Source organism: Convolutriloba macropyga, chromosome 7 (genome assembly GCF_964194025.1).
Source record: "Convolutriloba macropyga chromosome 7, txConMacr16.3, whole genome shotgun sequence".
NCBI classification, from domain to species: Eukaryota; Metazoa; Xenacoelomorpha; order Acoela; family Convolutidae; genus Convolutriloba; species Convolutriloba macropyga.
Window position 1 is genome coordinate 68,331,608 of NC_134474.1, and position 12,978 is coordinate 68,344,585.

General features: G+C 37.9%; 1 protein-coding gene across 3 annotated transcripts in view; it reads right to left on the reverse strand.

Moving 5' to 3' along the window:
- Positions 1-116: 116 nt before the first annotated feature.
- LOC142342484 (transient receptor potential cation channel subfamily M member 3-like) overlaps positions 117-12,978 on the reverse strand; it is a 61,761-nt gene continuing 48,899 nt past the window's right edge. For 2 of the 3 annotated variants that reach the window (XM_075393826.1, XM_075393825.1), the window contains exons 11-12: positions 4,887-5,268; positions 117-1,109 (exon numbers count right to left, since the gene is read on the reverse strand). In XM_075393826.1, coding sequence (XP_075249941.1) covers positions 316-1,109; positions 4,887-5,268 — 1,176 coding nt within the window. In that variant the 3' untranslated portion in view covers positions 117-315. The remainder of the gene's footprint in view (positions 1,110-4,886; positions 5,269-12,978) is intronic. The other variant, XM_075393827.1, reaches the window with a different exon arrangement.

The window sequence follows — 12,978 nt, forward strand, 5'->3', positions numbered from 1 at the left end:
AACAAACAATCGAATTGTAAAGAATTTTTAGATTTAGTCAAAAGAATTGCAGCAGACTACAATGTCGTGAAACAGCCGAAAAAATCTGCTGTCTTACAATGACTTCGACAAAATCATAATTGGCTATGGTTCAAATATCAAAATATCACATTACAAATATAGAAAATTGAGAAATTTATTGGCATGAATATACTTGGCTATAAATTCAACTGCAGGAGATATTTTCTAAAACGTATTGGTTACTTTTTTATTTGAAAAACTGTACAAGGTAGCTGTTTGCTTATGAGTATTTTCGTTTGTTTTCTAAATGCTATGTTAAGTTTGCTCAATTTGAGAAAAGTAGTCATGAAAATACATTTGTTCCATCCTTTTAGCTCTGAACAAATTTTGCTCGCGTTCCAAATTGATAGTTTTCGCAACTTTATTATCAGTTAAATCCACCAATGACTGCGTGAAATATTTTCTGAACTTCCAAAATCCCGAAATTAGTAACTCAGTAAGAAACATAATCAGAAAAATTGGCCCAGGATAGTTGTTTTTCATCGAGTAAAACATTACAGCAACCCTATAGACAACCAAATTCCAGTATTGACCCAGATTACCGCTTATAAGTGCGTAGGTGTTTGTAAAAATGGCTATTAACAAATTGACTAACATCAAATTAACCAAAGTTGCGTAGACTAAAAATAAAAGCAAAGCTAAAACTGGTCGTAAAAATGACAATTTGCAATTTTCAAATAGGTTGTTCGAACTTGCATCGCATTCACCGCTTTCTGCCAAGCTGTCCAAGAATTTATCTCCAAAAATATGAAGGAATGGTTTTAAAGTAATGCCAAAAATAACACTCCAAGTTCCCCTGTCACGACTTGAAAACAGAAGACTTTGTAAACAAATTCCATAGCACAAGCTGAGAATGCCGACAACTATTAGGAAATTCGCTAAATTATAGACCATTTCTTCGATCATGATGATGTATGTTCCCACGTAACTCCATATAAGGCAAGATCTGAGAATGAGTGAATAGTTCGCCATTACACTGATGATGTAGAAAACTTGGCTCCAGTCGGACGCTTCCGTGTTGTCGTATGTGAAAGCGTGAAGAGTAAAAGCTGGAACAAAAGGTTGAAATGTAAAACTTCATAAAGTTTATTTAACGGATTTTATAAAATGCCATGGTTTGATTACCCAAAAGTGCATTTTTTATTTTTATCTCATAGTCCAAAGAAGCAAAAAAAACGCTATATAATGGATTGCTCAAAAGATTGAGTATCGTTTGATTTTGACTGGAACCAAAGTTAGGGTGCAACTTGCGATCCAAAAAACGTCTGAAAAAACTGATAAAAATAATGAAATCTGCCAGAACAGCTAGGTTTGAAATCTGATAAGGTCTAACATCTGATAAGTCTCGATATGTCTTATTGAATAGACAAATAAATGTTTGATTCTGATCATTTAAAATTAAAAGATAATTTGAAATGAACAGTCTTTAGACAATTAATTTTCTCACAGAAAACTAAATGAGAATGGTGAAACTTACTTTGTTCTGATATAAAATTATTATTGAACACCAGTACAAAAATTATTTTTTTCACTTTTTCAAAACTTCAATCTTCAGATTTACCAACTCTGATTTAAAACGGTTATGCAGACTGGGTTTAGTTGTTGAATAAGTTTTCCTATAAATTTCAAAGCCAAACTGACTTTCACGAATCTATCTGGTGTTCTGCTCAAACTAGCGCTCCCTTTCTTCCCTATTTTTCCACCTGTGTTATTAATAAAACTGAACCTGGTTTTTCTGACCACAACAAAGCTCAGGCATAAATATCTGATTCTTCACAGCAATCTGCGACACACACAAGCATAATTTTATTAAGCTTTGAAATATGTGAAATCAGACTTATGCGGAATTTCACGAGTCTTAGTTCTTCCACTTCACTTCTGTATAAGTGGCAGCAGCCGTGATTTTTTAAGAAAAGTCAAACTAACACTTTGTTGTTACCAGCTGTAAACCGTAATTTTGGTTTATAGTAGTTTTAGTTCCCTTATTTTGTAAAGACGTTAATTCGGTCTGATTTTTCTTAGTTTCCTACTTGGTGCACGCTTGGGGGGCTCCTTTTTCCCGTTTAGAGAAATAAGTCGGATCGTAATAAACCGATTAAAATTATCTGCAAAACGATCCGATCATGTTTTGCCTAAAAATGGCTGACGCGTGCTCTCTTAAGTTGTGAAGCGACAATTGGAGGCTATCAAACTTCTTTCCAATCAAATGAGAAGTTTATTGATGATCAAGTGTTTTTTTTTAGTTTTAACTACTTCCAATTTCAGTTTTTTATTTCAGGTTTTTATTACATTTCAGGTTTTTATTTCAGGTTTTTTTAAAATGATTTTCAAGAACCATCGATATGTGGGAATATATGGTTTGATTACCAGCCCGAAGTCAAGTTTACTTACAATAATATGCCCTCTCCTAGAGAAACTGTTTTCATAAAATCAACGTAATTATTTCATGCCCTACGCAAAACTCTTCTCGGATCAACACCTTAAAAATGAAGATCAAACAATTATAAAAGGAAAGCTGTGAAAACTTTTTGAAGGTGGGAAGTCAAAACTAAATTCTGATGGACAAGCATTTTGGTAGTAATTTTTGTGATAATTTTTGGGCGAACTGTCTGCAAGTGGAATGGATATAAAAATGACAATAGTGAAAGCCGACCAATTTTGAACGTTTTTGCAAATGAGTTTGCAGAATGCTTTACTTTTTCTATATCGATATTTTTTCTGTGTCTATTTATTCCATATCTCAAACCCTACCAACCCACCAACGTCAAGAGAAAAATTATGTTCTCATTTTAAATTTTTTCCGGAAATTAACTTTAAACCCATCTTAGATACTTTTGCAGAAAATTTTGGTTTTCTGTTCGCTCTTTTTCAAAGCTCTGATTGAAGATTCTGATCAAATCAATTTTAGGTGGACAAGCCATGGGGCGGGGTATAAGAAACAATTGAGTTCTTTTGAGTTTCATTGATTTTACTAGCGGCTATCAAATTACTATTATAAAATCTTTTGAACACAGTTTTCCATTTTTTTCAGTTATAAAATGGCATCATTCAATCAAAGGTTACATAAAATGTTTTTAAACTTAAGATTGGGAAGTGAAGACGACCTTACCTTCATTTATTTTGACTGGATCTGCTTTTTCTCAAGTTTCGTTGCTCATTAAACAATCTAACAGGCTTTCTTTTAACCCAAGATGAATAACATTATCCCTTTTCAAAATAAATTTTATAATTGAATAGAGAGTTAAAGACTGGATTGAGCCATAATAAACAATTTTGATTGCAGTTACCATCTTATCAAATTTCAAGGCAAAACCAAGCTGATAAATAACTTCAAAAATGCAATAGAAACAGTGTTGTAAACAGTTCCTGTGTAGTCAACACTATTTGCATAATTTAAACCACAGTATAGTTGCGTGACCGGTCAATTGGCCGACATACAAGTTAACCGATGCACTTTTTAGCCGACACTTGAGCAAATATAACTGCTCAAAAACCAAAGTTCACAATAATTGTAAAACAAACATTAAATGGCTATTACTGCTAACTAATTTGGCCATGCCTCAGCGGCCCGTGGGACTTGATATGAACCTATCATAACCGAACAAATTATTACGGCCAAGCATTATTAAGTTGACGCTTCGAATAACACTATTTAAATTACACAGTTTCTATTTCGGTCTTTTTCACGTCGTCTTGATGAAATCTGTCGGCCAAATGGCGTGTCTTCTAATTTGTGTGCCGGCTAATACCCCTAGCCTCGCATAGTTGCTGCAACCAACCGCTAATGCCACTTTTAAAGTGCGATTGCTGTTAAATATGGTGACGTCTTAACAAATAGACGTACCAAAATGTAGAAATTTCAACGAATGTGATTGGTTGAGAAATTTAAAACACTGTACTGTTAAGTGTACATTTAGCCTAAATTTGACATAGCCCAATGCGAGATTGTAATTTTTACCGCATCTGGCCATGCCTCACGGGCCATGGCCATGCCTCAGCGACCCGTGGGACTTGATATGAATCTATCACAACCGAACGTGAGACCAGTTTTCACCAAAAAAGTATTATTTTGCTTTTTCGGATTATCGCAATTTCTGAACAATTTTACGTTAACGCGCATATCCTATTTTAAAACATGGAGAATTTGTTGAGCAATCAGCCAATCAGAAAACAATATTCCCATTTTGTTGATTGTGATTGGCCAGAAATAAAATTTCTATCTTTTGGTACGTCTGCCATTTTCACTAGCGCCGTTACCGGATCGATAGAATAGTAGCATAGACCTTCACTCAAAGTCTGTAAGTGTTTTTCTCTTTTAGATTTTTTAATATGTGAGTTTGAATGGTCGTCAACATCTATTTCTATCGATAAGTTATGCAACCGTTGCTATCGAAATGAAAGTTGATTAAATTTGCTTGACTTATAGAGCAGATTTTTCTCTTTTACAGTAGCAAATGAAAAAGGCTTCAAAGAGAAATTAAAACCAGATCTGTCGTTTGTGCCCCCTGTTTAGCGGGTGCATTTTGTTTGCCCCCCCCCCCCCCCTCTTCGCATGTGCCATATTTTTACAAAAGGGTTTACTAAGTAATGGCACGAGCTTTGTATTTAGTGACTGCATGGCATACCCGAGGACACAAATGGAAAAGATCTGAAATCTTTCTGTAAAAATAATCCAAGTGATCAGGCGAAAAAAAATTTTCTTTGCTGTTCTGTGGTATATATGAACCCTGTTAGAGTTAAAGTAAGTGTGTATCAAAATATTTATAAATTATCCTTTATTTTTCGACTGGGAAGTATTCTCAACAAAGCAGAAATTTTATACGCACCTGTAACCGCAAACAGGTTGCCAAGTGTTGTGATAATTCTCCATTTGTTTGTCATGAAATATCTCCGCACTCTATGCCTCCATCGCGTTTCTTCATACCAAACACAAGAAATCACTTCTTTAAGTAAATTGCTCACACTGACCCCTAGAAGGACCCATTCAAGTGTTGATACGTTCTTCTGAATATCGAAGACCACTGTCAACATATAGCTCTGAGCGAAGACCAGCAGTATTTGAAAAGTTGTATCAACAAAGTATTTAGATATTGGGGATGTGTAGACAGACAAGAATAAAATGCCGAAAGAATATCGAAGTTGTTTTTTGACAGTTGGCTCGACTGATTTCTGTTTCTGTCTCCGATTTGACACTCGATCGCACATGACCTCGAGAGAAACTTTCCTTTCTTAGAGAAAAATAGTAGAAAAAAAGAAGTAGAAGAAAAAACAAAATTGCTCTACCATGGAAACTTATCGGCATCAACAATTTAATAGATTTGCTTAGAAGTTTTTTTCAAAATTTAACATTTGTTATAACATTTATTATTAGTTATCAAGTATGTAATTTATCTGAAATATTTCGGATCTTTTCCGTTTGTGCGCCCATCATAGTGGGCGCATATTATTTGCACCCCCTCCCCCCAGCGCACCTGCTATAATTTTGCATAATGATTTAATGTGTAATGGCACGTGTTGTAACTGTGGGGTGCATGATGTACTGGAAGGGGGTACAAACTGAAAGATCCAACATTTCTAACCCGGGGTGTCTATGAGAGCGTACATGTCAAGACATGAAAAACACTGTCTGCACCACATTTTTAGTCGCCCTAACTCAGGTTATCAGGTCACTTCATTCAAAAACCTCAATAAAACGACGTATAATCTGAAAAGTTCTATAATTGCTTCAGTTCAATAATTGCAAGATAAACAACTCAAAAAACAATTCATACTAAATAGTTTTGCCTCATAATTGCGCTCCATTGTTTCATAACTCTATATCCTCAAATAAAATAATAAATCTACTTTTGAACCATAACAGAATTTTTTTGAAAAAAAAATTATATGACATAATCACAAAATTTAGCAAAAAAACTCATCTGCAAAATCTGCAGGCCGAGAACAGCCACAATTCAGGATGTCCTTGTTGCTAATGATATCAGATACAAGGTCTATTTGAAAACTGGAGAAAAATGTTTTCGGCTCGTTTCAAGCGTATGCCAGACATTAGTGTAAAATTTCTCCTTGTCTGCTTTCTAATCCATAATCGCATCAGTTTTCTTAATTTGAACATCATTTGGTTTTACGAGTCATAACCACCTGCATTTGCATATTTTGGTTGATTGAATGTTGGTCATTTTAATTTGCACAGCTTATATAATTCTAGTAATTAGTTGGAACACATTCAATACTGTCACTGACATGACTTCTTCTTGTCGAAAACGAACGGAAGTGATTTTCTACACGAGCCTCACAACACAAATTACAATCAAGCAAAACACTCGCAATCAAAGGAAACTAATATATTTAATCTAAATCAAAATAACAAACAACATTTCTTATTAGCACATTCAAACGATAACCCCCACCCAAATTAAGTTGTTTTTGATAACATATTTTGGCGCCCAACCACATCACGCAACGAATTCAACCCCTGAAAAAGCTAAGTATTGCTCTAAAAAATTGATTGAAATGGGAAACAATTGACCTGCACCATGAGTTTTTTTTGATGTTTCAGTATCCAAAGATCTAGAAATTTTACAAAAACAGTCCAAATGTAACAGCAAGAGTGTTCGCAAAACATCACAACAGACTGAAAGCAGATCCAAAAGACCCAAAGACAGTCTTTTAAAATTTATCTTATTATTTACCCGCGCGCTCTGTTTTTGGTTTTGGAGTTTTACCCGCCCCAAATCCCCCCAGGTTGGTTGCCTTCCCAACCCCCCGCGCTTTCTTTGCTTTCGGTTTTTGGGGTTTTACCCCTCCCAAATTCCTCCAGGTTGGTTGCCTTCCCAACCCCCCGCGCTTTCTTTGCTTTTGGTTCTTGGGGTTTTAGCCGCCCCAAATCCCCCCAGGTTGGTTGCCTTCCCAACCCCCCCGCGCTTTCTTTGCTTTCGGTTTTTGGGGGTTTTACCCGCCCCAAATCCCCCAAGGTTGGTTGCCTTCCCAAACCCCCGCGCTTTTTTTGCTTTCGGTTTTTGGGGTTTTACCCGCCCCAAATCCCTCCAGGTTGGTTGCGTTCCCAACCCCCCGCGCTTTCTTTGCTTTTGGTTTTTGAGGTTTTACCCGCCCCAAATCCTCCAGGTTGGTTGCCTTCCCAACCCCCCCGCGCTTTCTTTGCTTTCCGTTTTTGGGGGTTTTACCCGCCCCAAATCCCCCCAAGTTGGTTGCCTTCCCAACCCCCCGCGCTTTCTTTGCTTTCAGTTTTTTTGGGGTTTTACCCGCCCCAAATCCCCCCAGGTTGGTTGCCTTCCCAACCCCCCGCGCTTTCTTTGCTTTCGGTTGTGGGGTTTTAACCACCCCAAACCCCCACAGGTTGGTTGCCTTCCCAACCCCACGCTCTTGCTTTGCTTTCCAGTTTTTGGGTTTTATCCACCCCAAACTCCCCGGTCTTTTCTTCCAGACCACTCACGCTATCTTTGCTTGTCGTCTACTACCCAGTTTGATTACTATCTCAACCTTTGCGCATTTCACTAATAGGTGTGGACCTATTGGTAAAAGCTGTTACAGGTAGATTGCTAGTATCCAGCAACAAAGTTACCGGCAATTAGAAATTAGGTATAAGTAGGAACAAGTTGCAGCAGGTAGGTAGCAGGTATTAGGTAGGTAAAATTTGGGAGCTTCTAGGTAGGTAAGTTTGGTATAAGTTTGCAGGTCGGTATAAGAAGGTAAAAATTGCAGCAAGTAGGTAGCAGGTATCAGGTAGGTAAAATTCGGGAGTTTGTAGGTAGTTAAGTTTGGTATAAATTTGAAGGTAGGCAGCAAGTGTTAGTTAGTTGGATTATTAACAATCCTTAATTGAACTTGATTTGTATAAGTTTTAGCAGTTAGGTAGCAGGTAACAGGTAGGCATTTAACAGGTAGGTAACTGGTATATGTAGAAACACCCCGATAGCGCTGGTAAGTAGCCCTTAGAAAACATTTGTACCAGATAATTGTCAAGCAGTCAGGAATTTGAGAATAAATCAATCTACGTTACAGTCATGGTAGACACTCGGTCAACCGCTAACTCTGATAGCGACCAGAGAGAAACAACTATCTTGCAGAATCTTCATCAATGTTCTAGTGCTTCAACAGAGAGCCTCTCTGAAGAAAAACCAGAAACAATTCAAGAACAGAAGATGCTTGAATCTTCCAAAATGATGATAACGGACGATATAAATTTTCACCTTGAATACCTATACTCCTCAATTGATGAATCAGAAGATGTTGAAATACTACAGGAAACAGTCGAAGAGATAAAAGAGAAGCAGTGAAAACTTGAAACCGTAGTGTCTCAATTAATAATCCTGATTGATCCATCAGAACAGAGCAATTGTTCTCGCGAACATAGTCGTCTTAAGATAGAAGTTAAAAAGTTTATCGATAATTTCAAAAAATATGTCAAGGGGAAGCCACAGATAAATACTGGAGAGGACTTCAGTCTCAGTGTTGGTGCCACCAACAGACCGAATTGTCCGCCGGACAGTTCTAATTTTCAATTTACTAACCCAATTCAACCTCGTCTTGATATCAGCAATCAAGAGCAATATGCAGTTAGTTCATCAGCGCTCGCTGTGAACAACAATATCAGTTTTTCTGCACCCAGCAGCTTACTATTTAATTCTAACGCCGCTCCATCGTCATTGCTTAACGCACATTCCTTCAATTGGCCCACTGCTCAGAGTATTTTCCCTGAAACGAATCGCAACGCGTCAAACAATAACTCCGATCATCGAGGACTTCTAAACGCAGAAAGCTCAAACCAATGTTCAACCAGCTCAATGTCAGTGTGCTTCCAAAAATATGTCCCGAAACTGCACGCAGAAACGTTCAACGGTGATCCAATGAAGTGGATAAACTGGTATAGCATTTTCAAAGCAACTATCGACCAATCACCCATGTCGTCAGCTGAAAAATGATCCATTTGCAATCACTGCTCACAAGAGAAGCTAAAGCACTAGTTGATGGCTACGGTTGTAACGGTGATTTATACGCAGCACAGCTCTATCAAGACTGCAAGCACATTTTGGCAATTCAAAGAGGATTGTCAATGCTTTTCTGGACAAATTATTGAACTTTAGAAATCCAAACATATCAAATCCGGAAAAATATACACAGTACTCTTCATTTCTTCTAACGCTTGTCGACACCTTTCAACAACTCGGTTTTATTCATGATCTTCACTCCACAATCAACATGAACATAGCTTTAACAAAATTACCAAATCCAGTCAGACTCGAATGAAACCGTTACGTCCTAGAAAAAACCATGACACAGCCATCTTTAAACGCGCTTACTGAGTGGCTCCTAAACTATGCAAAAGCATGCCGAGATTTACCAAAAAACTCAAACCTCCCATCTTCTCTAAACATTGGTGTTCATAAAATGGCTTGGAAAACGTCTCACACTACTAGAATTAATGAAAATCCGAATTCAAAGTATCAATTGGTGAGTAACAGGGAACAAAAGGGCAATTTCAGTCTAAGACGAAAGAAAGCGTTAGTTGTCCTAACAATGACAATTGCCAATACCTCTACAAATGCATACAGTTCCAAGCACTGAGTCCCCCAAAACGGAAAGATCATGTAATGAAGCAAAAGCTTTCTTTCAATTGTTTTGGACATCATCATGTAGATCAATGCATTTCAAAAAACGTCTGCCGCTCAAAAGGCTGCGGCAAAAGACATAACACACTTCTGCACGATAGTTTTATGAACAAAAGAAACTCAAACGTTAAACCAGTGCAATTTGTTGGAACAGGCCAGGTGGCTTTTGTTCAATTGATAAATGGAAACCGGTCTGTGAAAACATACGCATACCTAGACAACGGCAGCTGTCAAAATCTACTTCTGAAATCAACAGCAAAAGACCTTGGTCTTAACCTCGGAAAAACAGGTAAAATGCCTATAAGTGGTTATCACTCGACTAAGGAAAATGATTGCTCCAAAGTTTGCTTCGACATACAGCCAATAGATAGCTCAGTCGAACTTGTCAGACTTAATGATGTTATGGCAGTACCAGATTTGAACATGTCCGCAGTGAATGTAGCTCAACCAAACGCTTTGTGCAATAATTATGATCATCTCAGTCATATAAATTTTCCTGAACTTGAACGGATCAATGTCTCACTAATTACAGGCATTGACAACTTAGACTTGATTCACTATAAAAAAATTATAAAAGGTCCAAAAAATGCCTCATGGGGCGTTGAAACTCCATTAGGCTGGACGTGCGCCGGTAAAACGAACTTAGTTTTCAATGAGTCTACACCTGTACAGTATACTCAGGTGCAAAATTGCCGTAATATGGACGACTCTCTTTTCAAATTAGTCCAAGATTGGATGAAAGTGGAAAACTTGGGCATTGCATTGCCCCGAAAAGCTTTGTCGGAAGACGATAAAAGACCGATTGAAATTTTAGTGTCCACGACCAAAATTTTTGACGGTCATTATCAAATAGGTCTCCTGTGGAAGCAAGGTGCAATTCTTCCAAACAACAGATGGTTAGCATTAAAACAACTTGACCAATTAGATCAAAAGCTTTCAAAAAATCCGATACTAAAGGAAAAGTATCAGGCTACTCTGGACGCAGACTTGGAAAAAGGATACGTTGTTAAAGTTCATGATTCCGAATCTCTAACAGATAATGTCTCTTTTTTGCCTCATCACTCAGTGACCAATGAAAATAAACCTGGTAAGGTTCGTAGAGTTGCAAATGCCTCCAGCATTTTCCAGGGTCTGTCCCTCCACTCTAATTTACTGAAAGGGCCAGATCTGCTCAGCAACTTAACTGGTTTCATTTTGAGGTTTCGTGAGAATCGAATTGCCCTGTGCACAGACATAGAACAAATGTTCATGCAAGTGAAAGTTGACCCTAAAGACCGACCCTACTTACGCTTCCTCTGGCACAACAGTGGACACACAGAGACTTATGAATACACAAGTCATATTTTTGGTACAACAGATTCACCCTGCGTAGCATCTTAATTCAAATAGTCATCAAGTTCTTGACCAGCTGAATCCGGATATCCGACTCAATCTAGAAACATCCGCACCACAAAGTCAAAAAGTTCTAGGTTTGCCCTGGTTTCCAGAAGCAGATACATTTGTTATAGAGCAAAAACTGTTCCATAAGATCAAACTCGATGACAAAACGAGTCAGCGTAAACTACTTCGTTTTGTTGCTTCCATCTTTGATCCCTTAGGAATTATTGCCCCCTTTACAATAAGATTCCGCAAAGTTCTCCAAGCAGCATAGAACCACGGTCCAATATGAGACAAGCCATTACAGCTCGATGAGAATTCTGATTTCGAGAATCTGAAAAAAGAACTTTCGTCTTTTCAGGATGTACAGCTTCCTCGCAAATAGTTTAACCAGATACCGATTTTATCGATTGAACTACACACGTTCACAGATGCATCCGAGTTAGCATTATCAGCAGTCAGTTATCTACGAATTGAACACATTGACGAATCCGTCTCAGTCGCATTTGTGATTGGTAAAGCAAGAGTTGCGCCAATAAAACGGATGACGATTCCTAATTTGGAATTACAATCTGCGGTATATGGTGCTCAACTAGCTCAATTTGTCAAAGATGAGATGGATATAGAAATCCATAAACAAGTTTTTTGGTCTGATAGTACGACCAATTTGTAATGGCTACGGAATCCTGAGGTTCGTCATCGGATCTTCATTGCTAACAGACTAGCCAAAATTTTAGACGTTTCCTCTGCCCAATATTGGTTCTACATTTCGTCTACCAGAAATCCCGCTGACGATGGTACCCGAGGCTACAACGTTCACCAGATGAATGTCAACTCACGTTGGCTATTAGGCCCATCCTTTTTGTCTCAAAATAAAAACACGTGGCCGAAACAAGATTTACTTTCTGTTCAACATGTTAAAATTATAATGGCAGATCCAATAAAATACCTGAAATGCCAAATTGACTTATCGCGTTTCGGCAACTGGAATCGTTTACTTAGAGTTGCAGCGCTTTGCTTCTTGTTTGCAGATAAATGCAGAAAAAAGGAATCCATATTGTCACTAGCACATTATACAAAAGCGTACAATTACTTGATAAAAAGTGCCCAGCATCAAGATTTTAAATCGGAAATTTCGAACTTAAGAAAAAGTATTGCAGTATCATCTGCCAGTAGAATTGTATCATTATCGCCATTCGTCGACCATAATCAGAAATTGCGTGCTCGAGGACGATTGTCTAAAGCACTGAGACTAGAAACTGCGCGCTTCCCGTTGATCCCGAGTGTTAGACTAATGGTAAAACATTTTCACCAAACAAACTTGCATTGTGGCACAGAACAAACTAGAAGTTTATTAATGGAACTTTATTGGATTCTTAGGTGCAGGGCGGTAATCAAACAAACAGTTAGACAATGCATTCCATGCGGACGTATGATCCAAAAAGTAGCTGCCCCCCAAATGGCTGACCTCCCAGAGTTCAAATTACCAAGAGAAAATCATCAAGTTTTTCAAACCACAGGCTTAGACTTCGTAGGACCCTTTCCAGTTAAAGAACATGGAAGAAACAGGCCTAGGTACATACTCCTCTTCACGTGCTTAGTAGTACGCGCTGTCCATCTAAAAGTTGCCGTCGTCTTGACAACAGACTCAACAATCAATTGCATCCGTCGCTTTATAAGCCGTAGAGGAAAACCAAAAAAGATTGCGGAAAATCTTTTGTTGGATCAAATAACTCTTTGCAATCCAGTATCGCAAGCCTTAGAAATTCCGATGATTTTGCAAGTCATTTGCATCTGATGCAGGTTGAAATTGAGTGGGTGTTTAACCCTCCTGCGGCTCCACACTTCGGTGGAAGTTGGGAACGCCTAGTGCAGATATTCAAGTTATCTCAATACAAAGCAATTGGGTCAAGAA